Source organism: Bombina bombina, chromosome 5 (genome assembly GCF_027579735.1).
Source record: "Bombina bombina isolate aBomBom1 chromosome 5, aBomBom1.pri, whole genome shotgun sequence".
In the NCBI taxonomy this organism is placed as follows: Eukaryota; Metazoa; Chordata; class Amphibia; order Anura; family Bombinatoridae; genus Bombina; species Bombina bombina.
Window position 1 is genome coordinate 571,625,799 of NC_069503.1, and position 20,464 is coordinate 571,646,262.

The 20,464-nt window shown below is 37.2% G+C and overlaps 1 protein-coding gene across 1 annotated transcript in view; it reads right to left on the minus strand.

Annotated features, from left to right (window-relative positions):
- The window catches only part of LOC128660587 (inter-alpha-trypsin inhibitor heavy chain H3), a 180,008-nt gene that overhangs the window by 62,769 nt on the left and 96,775 nt on the right, over positions 1-20,464 (minus strand). The window contains exon 10 of the mRNA XM_053714517.1: positions 13,582-13,707. Coding sequence (XP_053570492.1) covers positions 13,582-13,707 — 126 coding nt within the window. The remainder of the gene's footprint in view (positions 1-13,581; positions 13,708-20,464) is intronic.

Sequence of the window (20,464 nt, forward strand, 5' to 3'; positions counted from 1 at the left end):
ATTTATTTTACAGGTAATTTTGTAATTATTTTAACTAGGTAGCTATTAAATAGTAAATAACTATTTAATAGCTATTTTACCTAGTTAAAATAATTACAAAGTTGCCTGTAAAATAAATATAAATCCAAAAATAGCTACAATATAATTATTTGTTATATTGTAGCTATATTAGGGTTTATTTTACAGGTAAGTATTTAGATTTAAATAGGAATACTTTAGTTAATAATATTTAATTTATTTCATTAGATTAAAATTATATTTAATTTAGGGGGTGTTAGACTTAGCTTTAGGGGTTAATACATTTATTATAGTAGCGGCAAGGTCCGGTCGGCAGATTAGGGGTTAATACTTGAAGTTAGGTGGTGGCGATGTTAGGGAGGGCAGATTAGGGGTTAATACTATGTATTACAGGGTTTGCGAGGCGGGAGTGCGGCGGTTTAGGGGTTAATAACTTTATTAGAGTAGCGGCGTGGTCCGGTCAGCAGATTAGGGGTTAATAAGTGTAGGTAAGGTAGCGGCGATGTTGGGGGGGCAGATTAGGGGTTAATAAATATAATATAGGGGTCGGCAATGTTAGGGGCAGCAGATTAGGGGTACATAGGTATAATGTAGGTTGCGGCGGTGTACGGAGCGACAGATTAGGGGTTAATATAATGCAGGTGTCAGCGATAGCGGGGGCGGCAGATTAGGGTTTAATAAGTGTAAGGTTAGGGGTGTTTAGACTCTGGGTTCATGTTAGGGTGTTAGGTGCAGACTTAGAAAGTGTTTCCCCATAGGAAACAATGGGGCTGCGTTAGGAGCTGAACGCTGCTTTTTTGGAGGTGTTTTTTTTCAGCCCAAACTGCCCCATTGTTTCCTATGTGGATATCATGCACAAGCACGTTTTAGCTGCTTACCGCTACCGTAAGCAACGCTGGTATTGAGGGTTGAAATGGCGGTACATTAGGCTCAATGCACCCTTTTTGGAGCCTAACGCAGCCCCTCAGACAACTCTAAATACCAGCATTGTTTTAAGGGTGCGTTGGGAAAAAAAGCGGCGTTAGCTACGCGGGTCTTTACCGACAAAACTCTAAATCTAGCCAAAAGTCTTGTAATAAGACTGATTTTGGGGTTCAAAATTTGAATGTGAAAAGGCACAAATAATGTGATATATAAGAGTGAAATTTAAATAATGAGTAAAGTTCTACATAACTAATCTTGACTGTCATAATCTGTTACAACGTTGGTAGTTAATACAAGTATCCTCCCAAAAGGGTCAAAATGTATTTAATTCACAATTTAGATAAAAGATACATATGCGGCCGCATAACAATAAAAAGAAGATACACTAATAAAAAGGAACAATTATAAAAGCAATAGTAATACTATAATAGTATAGTTTTAAAACACAGATAAAAACATTGCAGACAGACGGCTAGATTACGAGTTTTGCGTTATGGCTCATAACGCTGCTTTTTCACTACCGCTGCTATTACGAGTCTTGTCAGAATAGCTGTACCGCACACTTTTTTGGCCGTAACGCAACGTAACTACCGCACCTTTAAAAAGTCCTTTTTCAATGGGTATTCCATAGCGCTGGTATTAAGAGTTTGCCTGTCCCGCCAAAAAGTGAGCGGTACAGCCTATGACTACAAGATCCGTAACGTAAACTGAAAGTCAATAGTTATGAGTTTTGGTCTACAAAGTACACTAACACCCATAAACTACCTATTAACCCCTAAACCGAGGCCCTCCAGCATCGCAAATACCAAAATAAAATTATTAACCCCTAATCTGCCGCTCCGAACATCGCCGCCACTATAATAAACATATTAACCCCTAAACCGCTGCACTCCTGCATCGCAAACACTAGTTAATATTATTAACCCCTAATCTGCCACCCGAAACATCACCGCCACCACTATACTAAAGTTATTAACCCCTAATCCAAACTCTAACCCTAAATCTAACCCTAACACCCCTAACTTTAATATAATTAAAATAAATCTAAATAAAAATTGCTATCATTAACTAAATAATTCCTATTTTAAACTAAATATTTACCTATAAAATAAACGCTAAGCTAGCTACAATATAACTAATAGTTACATTGTAGCTATCTTAGGTTTTATTTTTATTTTATAGGTAAGTTTGTATTTATTTTAACTAGGTAGACTAGTTAGTAAATAGTTATTAACTATTTACTAACTATCTAGTTAAAATAAATACAAATTTACCTGTAAAATAAAACCTAACCTGCCTCACACTAACACCTAAAATTACACTACAATTAAATAAATTACATTAATTAAATACAATTAACAAACCGCTAGATTTAGAGTTCTGCGGCCAAAGGGGTGCGTTAGCTATGCGTGCTTTTTTCCCCCCGCACCTTTTAAATACCGCTGGTATTTAGAGTTCACAGAAGGGCTGCGTTAGGCTCCAAAAAGGGAGCGTATAGCATATTTACCGGCACTGCAACTCTCAATATCAGCGGTGCTCTTACGGACGCGGCCAGCTTCAAAAACGCGCTCATGCACGATTCCCCCATAGGAAACAATGGGGCAGTTTGAGCTGAAAAAAGCAGCGTTCAGCTCCTAACGCAGCCCCATTGTTTCCTATGGGGAAACACTTCCTATGTCTGCACCTAACACCCTAACAGGAACCCCGAGTCTAAACACCCCTAATCTTACACTTATTAACCCCTAATCTGCCGCCCCCGCTATCGCTGACCCCTGCATATTATTATTAACCCCTAATCTGCCGCTCCGTACACCGCCGCAACCTACATTATCCCTATGTACCCCTAATCTGCTGCCCCTAACACCGCCGACCCCTATATTATATTTATTAACCCCTAATCTGCCACCCACAACGTCGCCGCCACCTACCTACAATTATTAACCCCTAATCTGCCGACCGGACCTCACCGCTACTATAATAAAGTTATTAACCCCTAATCCGCCTCACTCCTGCCTCAATAACCCTATAATAAATAGTATTAACCCCTAATCTGCCCTCCCTAACATCACCGACACCTAACTTCAAGTATTAACCCCTAATCTGCCGACCGGACCCCGGACCTCACCGCTACTCTAATAAATTTATTAACCCCTAAAGCTAAGTCTAACCCTAACACTAACACCCCCTAAGTTAAATATAATTTTTATCTAACAAAATAAATTAACTCTTATTAAGTAAATTATTCCTATTTAAAGCTAAATACTTACCTGTAAAATAAACCCTAATATAGCTACAATATAAATTATAATTATATTGTAGCTATTTTAGGATTAATATTTATTTTACAAGTAACTTTGTATTTATTTTAACCAGGTACAATAGCTATTAAATAGTTAATAACTATTTAATAGCTACCTAGTTAAAATAATTACAAAATTACCTGTAAAATAAATCCTAACCTAAGTTACAATTAAACCTAACACTACACTATCATTAAATTAATTAAATAAAATACCTACTATTATCTACAATTAAACCTAACACTACACTATCAATAAATTAATTACATAAAATACCTACAAATAAATACAATTAAATAAACTAACTAAAGTACAAAAAAGAAAAAAAGAACTAAGGTACAAAAAATAAAAAAATAATTTACAAACATTAGAAAAATATTACAACAATTTTAAGCTAATTACACCTACTCTAAGCCCCCTAATAAAATAACAAAGCCCCCCAAAATAAATAAATGCCCTACCCTATTCTAAAATAAAAATAGAAAAGCTATTTTACCTTACCAGCCCCTGAAGATCATCCTACCTTATCTTCACCACGCCGGGTATCACCGATCCATCCAGAGGAGGCTCCGAAATCTTCATCCAAGCCCAAGCGGGGGCTGAAGAGGTCCATCATCGGGCTGAAGTCTTGATCCAAGAGGGCGCTGAAGAGGTCCATCATCGGGCTGAAGTTTTGATCCAAGTGGGCGCTGAAGAGGTCCATCATCGGGCTGAAGTCTTCTATCAAGCGGCATGACGAATGACGGTTCCTTTTAGGGACGTCATCCAAGATGGCGTCCCTCGAATTCCGATTGGCTGATAGGATTCTATCAGCCAATCGGAATTAGGGTAGGAAAAATCTGATTGGCTGATGGAATCAGCCAATCAGATTCAAGTTCAATCCGATTGGCTGATCCAATCAGCCAATCAGATTGAGCTTGCATTCTATTGGCTGTTCCGATCAGCCAATAGAATGCGAGCTCAATCTGATTGGCTGATTGGATCAGCCAATCAGATTGAACTTGAATCTGATTGGCTGATTCCATCAGCCAATCAGATTTTTCCTACCTTAATTCCGATTGGCTGATAGAATCCTATCAGCCAATCGGAATTCGAGGGACGCCATCTTGGATGACGTCCCTTAAAGGAGCCTTCATTCTGTGTTAGGACGTCGGAAGAAGAGGATGGATCCGCGCCGGAGGTCTTGAAGATGGAGCCGCTCGTCGTCGGATGGATGAAGATAGAAGATGCCGCTTGGATGAAGATGTTTGCCGGTCCGGATCTCCTCATCTGCCCGGATAGGATGAAGACTTTGGAACCTCTTCTGGACTTCTTCTTGCCGGATAGGATGAAGACTTCGGGACCCTCTGGAGGACCGATCGGTTATACCCGGCGTGGTGAAGACAAGGTAGGAAGATCTTCAGGGGCTTAGTGTTAGGTTTATTTAAGGGGGGTTTGGGTTAGATTAGTGGTATGTGGGTGGTGGGTTGTAAATGTTGGGGGGAGGTATTGTGGGGTTTTTTTACAGGCAAAAGAGCTGATTTCTTTGGGGCATGCCCCGCAAAAGGCCCTTTTAAGGGCTGGTAAGGTAAAAGAGCTTTTCAATTTTAATTTTAGAATAGGGTAGGGCATTTTTTTATTTTTGGGGGCTTGTTATTTTATTAGGGGGCTTAGAGTAGGTGTAATTAGTTTAAAATTGTTGTAATATCTTTATTATCGCCTAGATTTAGAGTTCTGCGGCCAAAGGGGTGCGTTAGCTACGCGTGCTTTTTTCTGGCCGCACCTTTAAAATAACTCTGGTATTGAGAGTCCACAGAATGGCTGCATTAGGCTCCAAAAAAGGAGCGTAGAGCATATTTACCGCCACTGCAACTCTCGATACCAGAGTTGTTTACGGACGCGGCCAGCTTCAAAAACGTGCTTGTGCACGATTCCCCCATAGAAAACAATGGGGCTGTTTGAGCTGAAAAACACCTGCAAAAAAAACGCGTTCAGCTCCTAACGCAGCCCCATTGTTTGCTATGGGGAAACACTTCCTACGTCTGCACCTAACACTCTAACATGTACCCCGAGTCTAAACACCCCTAACCTTACACTTATTAACCCCTATTCTGCCGCCCCCCGCTATCGCTGACCCCTGCATATTATTATTAACCCCTAATCTGCCGCTCCGTAAACCGCCGCTACTTACATTATCCCTATGTACCCCTAATCTGCTGCCCCTAACACCGCCGACCCCTATATTATATTTATTAACCCCTAATCTGCCCCCCACAACGTCGCCTCCACCTGCCTACACTTATTAACCCCTAATCTGCCGACCGGACCGCACCGCTATAATAATAAAGTTATTAACCCCTAATCCGCCTCACTAACCCTATAATAAATAGTATTAACCCCTAATCTTCCCTCCCTAACATCGCCGACACCTAACTTCAAACATTAACCCCTAATCTGCCGACTAGAGCTCACCGCTATTCTAATAAATGTATTAACCCCGCCCCCTAATAAAATAACAAAGCCCCCCAAAATAAAAAAATGCCCTACCCTATTCTAAATTACTAAAGTTCAAAGCTCTTTTACCTTACCAGCCCTGAACAGGCCCTTTGCGGGGCATGCCCCAAGAAGTTCAGCTCTTTTGCCTGTAAAAAAAAACATACAATACCCCCCCCCCAACATTACAACCCACCACACACATATCCCTAATCTAACCCAAACCCCCCTTAAATAAACCTAACACTAAGCCCCTGAAGATCTTCCTACCTTGAGTCGTCTTCACCCAGCCGAGCCAAATTCTTCATCCAAGCGGAGCAAGAAGAGGTCCTCCATCCGGTAGAAGTCTTCATCCAAGCGGGGCAGAAGAGGTCTTCCATCCGAATGAAGTCTTCATCCAAGCGGCATCCATCCGCAGCGGAGCGGCAGCATCCTGAAGACCTCCAACGCGGAACATCCATCCTGGCCGACGACTGAACGACGAATGACGGTTCCTTTAAATGACGTCATCTAAGATGGTGTCCCTCGAATTCCGATTGGCTGATAGGATTCTATCAGCCAATCGGAATTAAGGTAGGAATATTCTGATTGGCTGATGGAGTCAGCCAATCAGAATCAGGTTCAATCCGATTGGCTGATCCGATCAGCCAATCAGATTGAGTTTGCATTCTATTGGCTGATCGGAACAGCCAATAGAATGCGAGCTCAATCTGATTGGCTGATTGGATCAGCCAATCGGATTGAACTTGATTCTGATTGGCTGATTCCATCAGCCAATCAGAATATTCCTACCTTAATTCCGATTGGCTGATAGAATTCTATCAGCCAATCGGAATTCGAGGGACGCCATCTTGGATGACGTCATTTAAAGGAACCGTCATTCGTCGTTCAGTCATCGGCCAGGATGGATGTTCCGCGTTGGAGGTCTTCAGGATGCTGCCGCTCCGCTCTGGATGGATGCCGCTTGGATGAAGACTTCAATCGGATGGAAGACCTCTTCTGCCCCGCTTGGATGAAGACTTCTACCGGATGGAGGACCTCTTCTTGCTCCGCTTGGATGAAGAATTTGGCTCGGCTGGGTGAAGACAACTCAAGGTAGGGAGATCTTCAGGGGCTTAGTGTTAGGTTTATTTAAGGGGGGTTTGGGTTAGATTAGGGGTATGTGGGTGGTGGGTTGTAATATTGGGGGGGGGGTATTGTATGTTTTTTTTTACAGGAAAAAGAGCTGAACTTCTTGGGGCATGCCCCGCAAAGGGCCCTGTTCAGGGCTGGTAAGGTAAAAGAGCTTTGAACTTTAGTAATTTAGAATAGGGTAGGGCATTTTTTTTATTTTGGGGGGCTTTGTTATTTTATTAGGGGGCTTAGAGTAGGTGTAATTAGTTTAAAATTGTTGTAATATTTTTCTAATGTTTGTAAATATTTTTTTATTTTTTGTAACTTAGTTCTTTTTTATTTTTTGTACTTTAGCTAGTTTATTTCATTGTATTTATTTGTAGGAATTGTATTTAATTTATTTATTGATAGTGTAGTGTTAGGTTTAATTGTAGATAATTATAGGTATTTTATTTAATTAATTTATTGATAGTGTAGTGTTAGGTTTAATTGTAACTTAGGTTAGGATTTATTTTACAGGTAAATTTGTAATAATTTTAACTAGGTAGCTATTAAATAGTTCTTAACTATTTAATAGCTATTGTACCTGGTTAAAATAAATACAAAGTTACCTGTAAAATAAATATTAATCCTAAAATAGCTATAATATAAATATAATTTATATTGTAGCTATATTAGGATTTATTTTACAGGTAAGTATTTAGCTTTAAATTGGAATAATTTATTTAATAAGAGTTAATTTATTTCGTTAGATTAAAATTATATTTAATTTAGGGGGGTGTTAGTGTTAGGGTTAGACTTAGCTTTAGGGGTTAATACATTTATTAGAATAGCGGTGAGCTCCAGTCGGCAGATTAGGGGTTAATAATTGAAGTCAGGTGTCTGCGATGTTAGGGAGGGCAGATTAGGGGTTAATACTATTTATTATAGGGTTAGTGAGGCGGATTAGGGGTTAATAACTTTATTATAATAGCGGTGCGGTCCGCTCGGCAGATTAGGGGTTAATAAGTGTAGGCAGGTGGAGGGGACGTTGAGGGGGGCAGATTAGGGGTTAATAAATATAATATAGGGGTCGGCGGTGTTAGGGGCAGCAGATTAGGGGTACATAGCTATAATGTAGGTGGCGGCTCTTTGCGGTCAGAAGATTAGGGGTTAATTATTGTAGGTAGCTGGCTGCTACGTTGTGGGGGGCAGGTTAGGGGTTAATAAATATAATATAGGGGTCGGCGGTGTTAGGGGCAGCAGATTAGGGGTACATAAGGATAACGTAAGTAGCGGTGCTTTGCGGTCGGCAGATTAGGGGTTAATTATTGTAGGTAGCTGGCGGCGATGTTGTGGGGGGCAGGTTAGGGGTTAATAAATATAATACAGGGGTCGGCAGTGTTAGGGGCAGCAGATTAGGGGTACATAAGTATAACGTAGGTGGCGGTCGGCAGATTAGGGGTTAAAAAAATTTAATCGAGTGGCGGCGATGTGGGGGGACCTCGGTTTAGGGGTACATAGGTAGTTTATGGGTGTTAGTGTACTTTAGAGCACAGTAGTTAAGATTTTTATGAACCGGCGTTAGCCCAGAAAGCTCTTAACTCCTGGCTTTTTTCTGCGGCTGGAGTTTTGTCCTTAGATTTCTAACGCTCACTTCAGCCACGACTCTAAATACCGGAGTTAGAAAGATCCCATTGAAAAGATAGGATACGCAATTGACGTAAGGGGATCTGCGGTATGGAAAAGTCGCGGCTGAAAAGTGAGCGTTAGACCCTTTTTTGAATGACTCCAAATACCGGAGGTAGCCTAAAACCAGCGTTAGGAGCCTCTAACGCTGGTTTTCACGGCTACCGCCAAACTCCAAATCTAGGCCTTAGTTTGTAAATTATTTTTTTATTTTTTGTAACTTAGCTTTTTTGATTTTTTGTACTTTAGTTAGTTTATTTAATTGTATTTATTTGTAGGTATTTTATGTAATTAATTTATTGATAGTGTAGTGTTAGGTTTAATTGTAGATAATTGTAGGTATTTTATTTAATTAATTTATTGATAGTGTAGTGTTAGGTTTAATTGTAACTTAGGTTAGGATTTATTTTACAGGTAATTTTGTAATTATTTTAACTAGGTAGCTATTAAATAGTTATTAACTATTTAATAGCTATTGTACCTGATTAAAATAAATACAAAGTTGCCTGTAAAATAAATATTAATCCTAAAATAGCTACAATATAATTATTATTTATATTGTAGCTATATTAGGGTTTATTTTACAGGTAAGTATTTAGCTTTAAATATGAGTAATTTATTTAATAAGAGTTAATTTATTTAGTTAGATTTAAATTATATTTAATTTAGGGGGGTGTTAGGGTTCGGGTTAGAGTTAGCTTTAGGGGTTAATACATTTATTATAGTAGCGGTGAGGTCCGGTCGGCAGATTAGGGGTTAATTATTGTAATTGGATTTAATTAGAAAGGTGCTTAAAACTTTTTAAAAAACACACTATAGTAAAAGGACATACACCAAAGTATATCACTCTAAAACTAAATAGGTGGTGCTTAGCAGGAAAAAATGTCAGAATCAACAGTGGATAAAAGGTCCTAAGATAAAATTTAACAATGTTAATGTGGTTGACTCCCAAAAGACCCAAATAGATGTCACACATAGATCCCAGCTACTCTTTGGGGTAATCATCAGAATAATGCAGAAGGTTCCTATAAAAATACCAAGAAAAAAAAAGAAAAATGTATAATAGGAGTAAATTTTGTTAAAAGGACACTGAACCCAATTTCTTTCTTTCGTGATTCAGATAGATCATGTGATTTTAAGCAACTTTCTAATTTACGTCTATTATCAATTTTTCTTCGTTCTCTTGCTATCTTTATTTGAAAAGAATGCATCTCAGCTAATGAGCCAGCAAATATTTGGTTCAGACTATGGACAGCACTTGTTTAAAGGTGCTGTCCAATCAGCAAGGACAACCCAGGTTGTTCACCAAAAATGGGTCGGCATCTAAACTTACATTCTTGCTTTTCAAATAAACATACCAAGAGAATGAAGAAAATTTGATAATAGGAGTATTTAGAAAGTTGCTTAAAATTGCATGCTCTAACTGAATCACAAAATAAATTTTTTGGGTTCAGTGTCCCTTTAAGTTGCTTAAAATTGCATGCTCTGAGGCCTATTTATCAAAGGTCTGTCGGACCTGATCCGACAGTATGGATCAGGTCTCACAGACCTCGCTGACTGCGGAGAGCAATACACTCTCCATATTCAGCATTGCACCAGCAGCTTTTGTGACCTGATGGTGCAACACCGCCCCCTGCAGATTTGCAGCCAATCGGCCGCCAGTAGGGGGGTTTCAATCAACCCGATCGTACTCAATCGAGTTGAATTGTGGCAATTTCTGTCCGCCTCATCAGAGCAGACGGACAGGTTTTGGAGCAGTGGTCTTTAGACCGCTGCTCCATAACTTGCGTTTATGGCGAGTCTGAAGACTCGCCAGAAACATGGGCCCTCAAGCTCCATTCAGAGCTTGATAAATGGGCCTCTCTGTCCGAATCATGAAAGAAAAAAATTGTGTTTCATATTCCTTTAAACAGTTGGTATTTCTAGAATCATAATACAAATTTACTGTTAAAGATGAGTTAGATCAATTATAAAAAAACATGTCAAATCAGTTCAACATGTTTTTAATTGTGTAATTCACATAATTACTTTGAAATATTTACAGATCATTATGTAAAGGACATTACAAATCTTCTTAGCCTTTCAAATATATGTGTAACAGCATAAACTAGCTGAAACTCACATACAAAAAATGAAACTGAGTATTAATTATAGCTATTGTCCTTGAGCTGACATCCCAAGCACATCACCAAGACCCCTCTAGTGCTGGCTTTTTTATTGGTAGCTAACTGTTCATTTGAGGATTCTCTAGGTAGATTATTATTCTTTTTTTATAAATCACCAACAGATTCCGCAGCACTGCCCATGGGTAGGTAGATGCGGATTAGCCAATAAAACTCATACAGAACACAGTAATGCACTGTACTCTTAGTGTACATCCTATGCCTTGTGAAGCAATGTCAGAATACCCTGGGTGCATTTCCCAATTATAGAAAAAATAAAAGGCAGCAACAGAAACTAGGTATCACTAACTTGTTAGTTTTTATGTGTTTAAGTGCAGGCTAGTATCTTAAACATTATTGTGTATATTTATGATTGTAACCTAGTGGGTTTTACATAGTACCATAGTAACATAGTAGATGAGGTTAAAAAAGACCATAGTCCATCGAGTTCAACCTATACAAATCTAATATACTTACAAAAAGCTCCAGTTGAGCTTAAATTAATCCCACTAAAAGGTGACCCATTTAATACAAGCAATCATATCCATGAATTTTGTTTCTAGCCAGAAATGTATACAAATTACTTTTAATTGTGTCTAGGGTATTGGCATTCACTGCCTCCTTTGGTAATGAGTTCCACAATGTTATTGCTCTTACAGTGAAAACACGTTTCTGTTGCAGGAGATTAAATCTCCTTTCCTTAAACATTAAATTCCTCTTGTCACAAACAATTTGCTTGGAATATGGGTCTTGAAAATATTTATATAAAGTAATCATGTCACCTCTCAAGCACCTTTTTTCTAGAGAAAACAGACTCAGTTTGGCTAGCCTCTCATCATAGCTTAAATTGTCCATTCCCCTTATTAGCTTTGTGGCCCTTCTCTGAAATTTTTCTAGTTCTAAAATAATTTTTTTGCGATCGGTCCCCAGAACTGCACTCCATATTCAAGGTGAAGTCTTACCAGGGATTAATATAGTGACAGAATTATACTTTCCTCCCTTGAATCAATGCCTCTTTTAATATATGCTAGTATCTTATTAGCCTTTAAAGCCACTGCCCTGCTTTCTATACCCATCTTTAGCTTGTTATCTATTACTACTCCCACATCCCTTTCCTTCTCTGTTTAGCTAATTCTTGTCCCATTTAAATAATACATTGCCTGCTTATTTTTACTTCCAAAATGTAGAACCTTGCATTTTCCCGTATTAAATCTCATTTTCCATTTACCTGCTCATACTTCTAATTTTTGCAGATCCCTTTGTAACGAAAGTTCATCCTGCTCTGACCTAATGACCGTACCTAACTTAGTATCATCTGCAAAAATAGAGATGTTACTATTTAATCCTTGCTCCAAGTAATTAATAAATATATTAAAAAGAACATGGTCCAGTACTGATCCCTGGGGACTTCACTGATTACCGTTGTCCAATCTGAGTATGATCCATTCACTACTACTCATTGCTCCCTATCTTTTATCCAGTTATTTATCCATGAGCTAACATTTTCAGATATTCCCAGTCCCTTAATTTGGTGCATTAATCTCTCATGTGGCACTGTATCAAACGCCTTTGCAAAATCTAAGTATCACATCAACTGATTCCCCTTTATCTATATTTTTACATACTTCCTCATATAATCTAATTAGATTAGTTTGACATGATCTATTTCTCATAAAACCATGCTGATTTGAATTCATAATTAGACTTGTGCAGCTTCGAAAAATTTGTTTTGGTTCGGATCGATTCGAATTTCGGTTCGGATCTATTCGAATTCGGAAAAATTCAAATGAATTCGTTTCGGATTCATTCGGATTCTTTCGGATTCGGAAAGAATTCTGTTCGGTTCGATTCGGTTCGAATCGATTCTGAAAATCGGAATTTCGGTAAGTGTTAGGTGGGATGTGCTGTGTATTACACTTGTATTATGTATTGTATATTAGGTTTAACCCATAGCAAAGTGATAAAACCTAATATACTGTACAATACTAGTGTAATACACGGCCCTCCGAATCTACCGAATACATTCGAATCGATTCGGATGTATTCAAATCGATTCGGATGTATTCAATTCGATTCGGATTTATTCAGTAGATTCGGCAGTATTTTAATTCAGAAATTCGAATCGATCCGAATCTCTGAATTGTCCGAATTTTCCGAATTTCCAAATCGATCCGAAACGAATCGCACATGTCTACTCATAATCTTGTTTACACGAATAGGCTCATCAATATAATCCCTTATAATCCCTTCAAATATCTCCCCTACCGTTGATGTCAGACTAACTGGTCTATAGCTTCCTGGATCATCCCTGCTTCCCTTTTTGAAGTGTGGCACCACATAAGCTTTATGCCAATCCTAGGGTACTATGCCTGAGGATAATGAGTCTTGAAAAATTAAGAGTAGACGTTTGTCTATAACAGTGCTAAGTTCCTGTAATACCCTTGGGTGTATTCCATCTGGGCCTGAAATTGTATTTACCTTAATATTATCCAGTTTTTTCCTGATATCCTCTAGACATAGCCCTGTTAATGGTATGGGCTGGCATGTTCTAGTTTGTTCCAAAGTATCCTCCATTGGTTCCTCTCTTGTGTATACTGAAGAAAAGAACTGGTTTAGTACCTCAGCCTTCTCCCTGTCACTGTTAATCATGCTACCCTCCATGAATTTTAATGTACCTATATTGTACTTCTTCGATTTTTTGCTATTTATGTACTTAAAGAACCTTTTTAGGGTTGTATACAGTCTTCCCTGGGGTTTGTTTCCTGTTTCAGTGGATGTGCATCCATTATATACAGAGAGAGTTTCCAATGCGGTTGAAAATGCATTCTCAGAGTATTCTGAGATAGGTGTCCAGAACACGTGATAACGGTCCATAATGAGTATACAGGAAAAATGGCAGCAGAGTATATAGTAATTTCACTTACCTTCAGTAGCCTGACCATCAGTGAGAAGGATAATTAAAGATGCTGATCTTTCCGGTACCTCTTTCAATTCATGTGCTGTATTCAGCAGTTCAATCGCTTTAATTAAAGGGTCATTGATGTTTGTCACTATAACAAAATTTAAATTGAAAAATAAAAACATTAATATCTTGGAGTATGTCCACAACAAAAAAACTAAATATACAGAAAACAAATACTTAGTAATGGCTATCTACAAGGCATTAGGGACATTATCACTCATTGATTAAAACCATACTGTATGGAAAGATTCAAAGAATAAGATGCAATTGTTCTAAATATGAAAATCTTGAAAGAGAAGCAGATATTTTGAAAAGGAAATTCAGGGAGAAAAGACAACTACAATGTATAAATACCTAAGCAAAGTAAAAATACAAAAACAAACAGATAGAACATTATCATTTAAACATAATACACAGAAATAGAAGCACAAATATAAAATTGAACTAAGTGCTACATTTAGGGCTAGCTTACAATTGGCGTGGTAAAACTTCACTAGATTTAATCTTATTGCGCTAGTCGGGTTGTGCTTGTATTTCAAGTTTAAAAAAACCCGTATTTTTGCAAGCGTTAACCCGAAAATCCTAACAAATTATCATGTGCGCATGCACGTATTCCCCCATAGAAATCAATGGAGACAAAAAAGTAAAAAAAAAAAACACCTGACAACATAAGCCTATTTGCATTCCCCATAGTAGTCAATGGAGTTTAGAAAAGGAGTTGAATAAAACACCCTTTGCAAAAACAACATAGCGTATGTTCACATTAGCAAATAGAAAATATTTACAGTAAATACATAGATAAAATATTTATTAAAAATGAATATTCCATAAATACTTTTTTTCATGTTTTCATCTACTCCATGGCCAAGGCCTCTAATGCACTTATACTGTATATATGTTTATATATGTGCACATATATATTTATGTGTTTATATGTGTATATATGACTATAAATACATATATAAACATATAAATAGTGTACATTAATATATATGTACACATATACAGAAATTTATATATTTATATATATATATATATATATAATATATAAATATAGATAGATAGATACAAATACATCTTTAGCAATGTATCTGTATGTGTCTCAATGTTAATGCCCATTGCCCGCCTTTTTTTTAAAAACTGTAACTTTTTCATGCAATATTTTTATAAAAAATTTTTTATTATATGGTGTCATTATGATTGTAACTGTACTTTGTAGCATATTTTTGAAGTGTTTTGTGCAACTTTTTGTTTCTCAAAGCAGTTAACCACAGCTCTGAGATCGCGGATTGAAGGATTGAAGCGTAAATCGCGATTGCGCTCAACTTGTAATATCAGCGCAATTAAAAAAAAATAAAGAAAATCTTAAAAAAACAATGGCCCATTTAACAAGATAAATTGTTTTCATAAATAAGTTAAGGAATACTAAAAGTTTCATTTAGGAGAAATTATAATTAAAAAAAAATACTTGCCTAATCTAGGGTAACGGGAGGGAAAAACCATACTGGTCACAAGATAAGAGTAACGTTTTTTTTTGTTTTTGTTTTTTTACTGATTAGGCTGTTTTCTTGTATATAACAAAAATTAACCTACAAAAATTGTAGTTTCTATCTCCAATGAAAAATGCTTGCACCCTTAACCCCTTAAGGACACACACATATAGCTAGAAACCCCAGTGTAGTTATCTAGAGGAATTCTGACACTTTTAATGTATCCTTTTTTTCCCACTAAAAGCAGAAACTAAAACTAAGGGAAACAGAAACATTTTATTAAAATAAAGTTATAAAAAGTACACTTTGATTAAAATACATTTTAAAAAAAATACACTTTAATAAAAGACATTTTAACTTTTTGTTTTTACATAGGTGCTGACAGGAAGAGAAGAGGAGGAGGAGTCAAGGCAAGCCATTGTTCACAAACATTGGCTTTTCTTTTATGACGTGATCAGTGAGTGTGACTGACTGTCACAGTGATGATGTGACCACAGTGGCACTTTTATGTCATCACTGGACTGCCTCACTCTTAAGGCATTCAGTGATAGATTACTGGGCCTGATACCAACATACATTGCAGAATGCCAGTATCTAGACTTCATTTTAAGCGTGCAATCATTGTTACTGGCTTTCACAGTGATTTTATACACAGTAACAGTGAAACATGTTGCTGGATAGCTTCTCATGCAGACTGCACTTTTGCTGGATAGCCACACATGCAGGCATCTAGCAACATCATGAGATGCATTCTGATCTCAGTGTGCCTCCATTAAACTATTTCTGTGCTGTCTCAGAAAAAAATGCAGTGTCGCTGCTGTAGTCGAGACCCGGGCTATTAGAGAAAAGGAAGCAACCAACATTCGGGGTAAGGTTCCCGTCCTTAAGAGCCTAATGACAGACACTTTATCATGTATGGCTTCCATCATTAATAGGTTATTTCACTTACAAACTATATTTCATATAGTGTTGATACAATCTACAATATATAGGACGTACAAAACATCACTTTAAAATATGCTTATTAGAACACACAAAAACATAGTAATAGGATTTTCAGGTCACAGCCAGTGCAGACTAAAATATACATAACAAAGATTCAAAATGTTTCAAAGGAACTTTCCTACAGCTAGTAAAATTTCTGAATAGAAGAGGCAACAATTCATATGGTCTTAATAAAAATGTTAAAATTACAGGTATTATTTAGAACTTTTTTCTGAACATTTTTCTAAAATTGCAAGTGAATATTTTTATAACTGGGTTAAAAGGATAATTTTGTAGTATGCTATAAGATAAAATGTAGTCAATTTTCTATCTTTATTATCAAATTACTTGTAAAACATCTAGGGCCCGATGATCAAAAACTCTGGCATGGAGAGAAATTAAGCATAACTTTTGTTTGCTTTTTCAGAGTATTAAATTTATTGTGAGTGTCTCTTCCTACATCCCAAACCTTGCATAACAAGATAAACAGCTCTCAAGCTTAAATTTGCCATTCTAAAATTCTTTGAGGGGCCTCATTGCACTAACAAGACTTCTCAGATATACTCATCAGACCAGAGACCTTTAGTTAATTGGGTCCCTAGTCATCAACTAGAAAAAAAGAAAACTATCCTGCATAGAGATCAACGCTCATAATTTACATCATAGGATGTTATGTAGTAACTAAGATTGTATACCTTTAAACAGTGATTGTTTAAAAATCAGTTTAATTTTTTTCCCCTCGCATTTCTATATATAAAAGAAAAACATAAAATCAAATATTTAGAATCACATAGAAAGCTACTTTGGATTTGTCATATAATTGATTTGGAGAATCCATTTATAGGGCCTCATGCATTAAAAGGCGAGCAGACAGCTTTTGCTGCATATGGGCAATGGGTCTATTCATCCACTGGCCCATATGTATCATTGTGCAACTAATCACGCAAGTGAAGGGACTATCCATCACTGAGAGCAAGCCAGCTCTCTGTGATTTCTTTTTGCTACCTCTGAGATGGTGAAGATTGTAAAAAGCAGCAGTCATTAGCTTCTTACATTGCGGGAAGAAGGCTTGCATGTGCGAACCTTCCCCGCAAGGGCTCTGGAGCAGCTCTCACTGCTTTCTACATGGATCCCTTACTGTACGTTGTTCTATTTAAATGGAGTATTCAAAAATATTATACAATACTGAACATAGAATAAGCAAAAATAAAACTACTCAAACACTGGAACAATGAAGCCAATTTAAATCAAAGACACAACTGAGTAATCAAAATATTAAGAAAATTGAAAGCTATCCATTGGCTACATATTAGGGTTTATTTTATTGGCCTAACTAAAGTAACGCAAACAAAAATAATGAAGGACACCAGGAGATTTCCCTGTGAGTTGCAATAGCTGGGGATAACCAGCTACAATTTAAGGGGGGTGGTGCTGCTGGTGAGGCGATGCAGCTGTATCATCTCTCATTTCTATTCTGAGCTATATGTATTAAGGATACAAAGTATTTCTTGACCATGTACCATTTTAGTAGTTCTTGTTTGAATGCTTTCAAGTGTCTAGTGAAGTCATACTGAGACAGAATGACACACCGTCTTCAGTGTCTTCTTTAGATCACACTATCGACAATAATTTTCACACTGTGAAATGGAGTCATGGATGAAATAGGTTTTAGGGTGCCTGCATAATAATAATATGGTATTTTAATAAATAAGTTTTAATTTTTAGACCATGTTCCATTTTAGTAGCCCTCCTTTGCACAGTTTCCAATTTGTTTATATCCTCCTGGAGGTATGGCCTCCAGTACTGCAAACAATACTCAAGATGAGACCCAAATACTGATCCATAAAGTGCATAAGAACCTTATTATTTCTGCTGCAAATACCTCTACCAATACAAAACAAGCATTCTGCTGTCCTTAAATGTAAAATAAAACCAAATTAATGAAGGATTGTATTTTCTTTCAGCTATCAGTGTACAAAAGTTTAATACAAACTACATCACCTACAACATTAAAGTACATTTAAAAATCCAGAACCAATCAATATGTATACTTGTAAATATATATCCTTAACTATTAAAAACTATTAGTAAGTAGATATTATTAAAAAGTTTTTACATTTTCTGACATACTGTAGTTTAAAGGGACAGTCTAGTCAAAATTAAACTTTCATGATTCAGATAGGGCATGCAATTTTAAACAACTTTCCAAATTGCTTTTATCATCAAATTTGCTTTGTTCCCTTGGTGGTATTTTTAAAAGCTAAACCTAGGTAGGCTAAAAATGATCTCTAAACCGTTGAAAACTGCCTCTTAGTTAAGATCATTTTGAAAGTTTTTCACAGTTAGACAGTACTAGTTAAAGATAACATTGTGCTCACTCCTGTGGAGTTATTTGGGAGTCTGCACTGATTGGTTAAACTGCATGTTTGTCAAAAGCACTGAGATAAGGGGGCAGTCTGTAGAGGCTTAGATACAAGGTAATCACAGAGATAAAAAGTATATTATTATAGCAGTGTTGGTTATGCAAAACTGGGGAATGGGTAATAAAGGGATTATCTATCTTTTTAAACAATAAACATTCTGGTGTAGTCAGTCCCTTTAATTGTGTGAGGGCTGTTCATTGTGTTATATCCTATAGTTTGAATTTCATGAATTTAATTCTTGGCAATTTGGCAGTTTTGTGGACACCTTTGGTTCTTGGAAATGCTGAAAATTTGAACTACATTCATTTATGAGTTACTACTGTCTTTTAAGGAACTGTTTAGCCACATATTTAGAATATAAATTTTTCTTCAAAATATACCAATACTCATCCACTGTCAAAAATAAGGGGGTAACAACAAGCTGGAAAATAGTATGACTATCTGTGAAGGACGCAGACCACAGAGATTTAATACTATCACATAACCACCATATGAGTAATACTGCTTATATCTACCTCACATCTTCCGCATTTATGTATCTTTTTGTACAGGGGTATAATATGAACAAAAAAGAATTGTATAGTTAATTTCTAAAATTTGAGCTGAGAGGATTTCATAGATTGCTTATATATTTATATGGCTATTTAAGGGAGTAATTTGTCTGTTGGATTATACTGTAAGTAAGGGAGAGGACATGGCAGAGTGGGGAATTCAACAAAGCTTTTTAAAGTTAGTAAGTTGTGTAGAATTGTATTTCTTTTTTTTTTTTCCTTATGTGAGTTGAGATAATTCAACAATTGGGCATATTGAAACCACACTAGGGGCGTGATCCGATATTACGGTGCAGGTTTCGGCGCAAGCGTGGAAACCTGCGCTGCCTGTAGTTTCACCTCGCACAGCGACCTATCACATATATGGCGCTGGCAGTTGCTAAAATGCCGTAATTTGGACAAACTAGCAATGTCCAGAAATCAGCGTAAGTACAAATTTCTGGAGTCGCCAGTGACTTACGGCACTTTAGAAACTGCCGCCGCATAAAAAAACTGACCAAAGTATAAAATCTCCCGTTACTGTCTAACACGCCTCCCAAACATCATGCCGTCACGTATACCCCTCTATCCGCAATACCCCCTCTCACTCCTAATAATAAATATATTAACCCCTAAACCGTCGCTCCCGGACCCCGCCGCCAGCTACATTAAATGTATTACCCCCTAATCTGATCCCCCTACACCGCCGCCAGCTATATTAAATGTATTACCCCCTAATCTTATCCCCTACACCACCGCCAGCTATATTAAATGTATTACCCCCTAATCTGATCCCCCTACACCACCGCCAGCTATATTAAATGTATTACCCCCTAATCTGATCCCCCTACACCGCCGCCAGCTATATTAAATGTATTACCCCCTAATCTGATCCCCCTACACCGCCGCCAGCTACATTAAATATAGTAACCCCTAATATGATCTCCCTACACTGCCGCCACCTATATTAAATATAGTAACCCCTAATATGATCCCCCTACCCCGCCGCCACCTATATTAACTATATAAACCCCTAATCTGAGCCCCCTACCCCGCCGTCACCTATTTTAACTATATTAACCCCTAATCTGAGCCCCCTACACTGCCGCCAGCTATATTAAATTTATTAACCCCTAATATGATTCCCCTACACCGCCGCCAGCTATATTAAATTTATTAACCCCTAATATGATTCCCCTACACCGCCGCCACCTATTTTAAATATATTAACCACTAAACCTAAGTCTAACCCTAACACCCCCTAACTTAATTATTATTGAAATAAATCTAAATAATATTAATATTATTAACTAAATTATTCCTATTTAAAACTAAATACTTACCTATAAAATAAACCCTAATGGCTAGATTTAGAGTTTTGTCGGCTTTTTTTCTGGCCGCACCATAAAAATAACTCT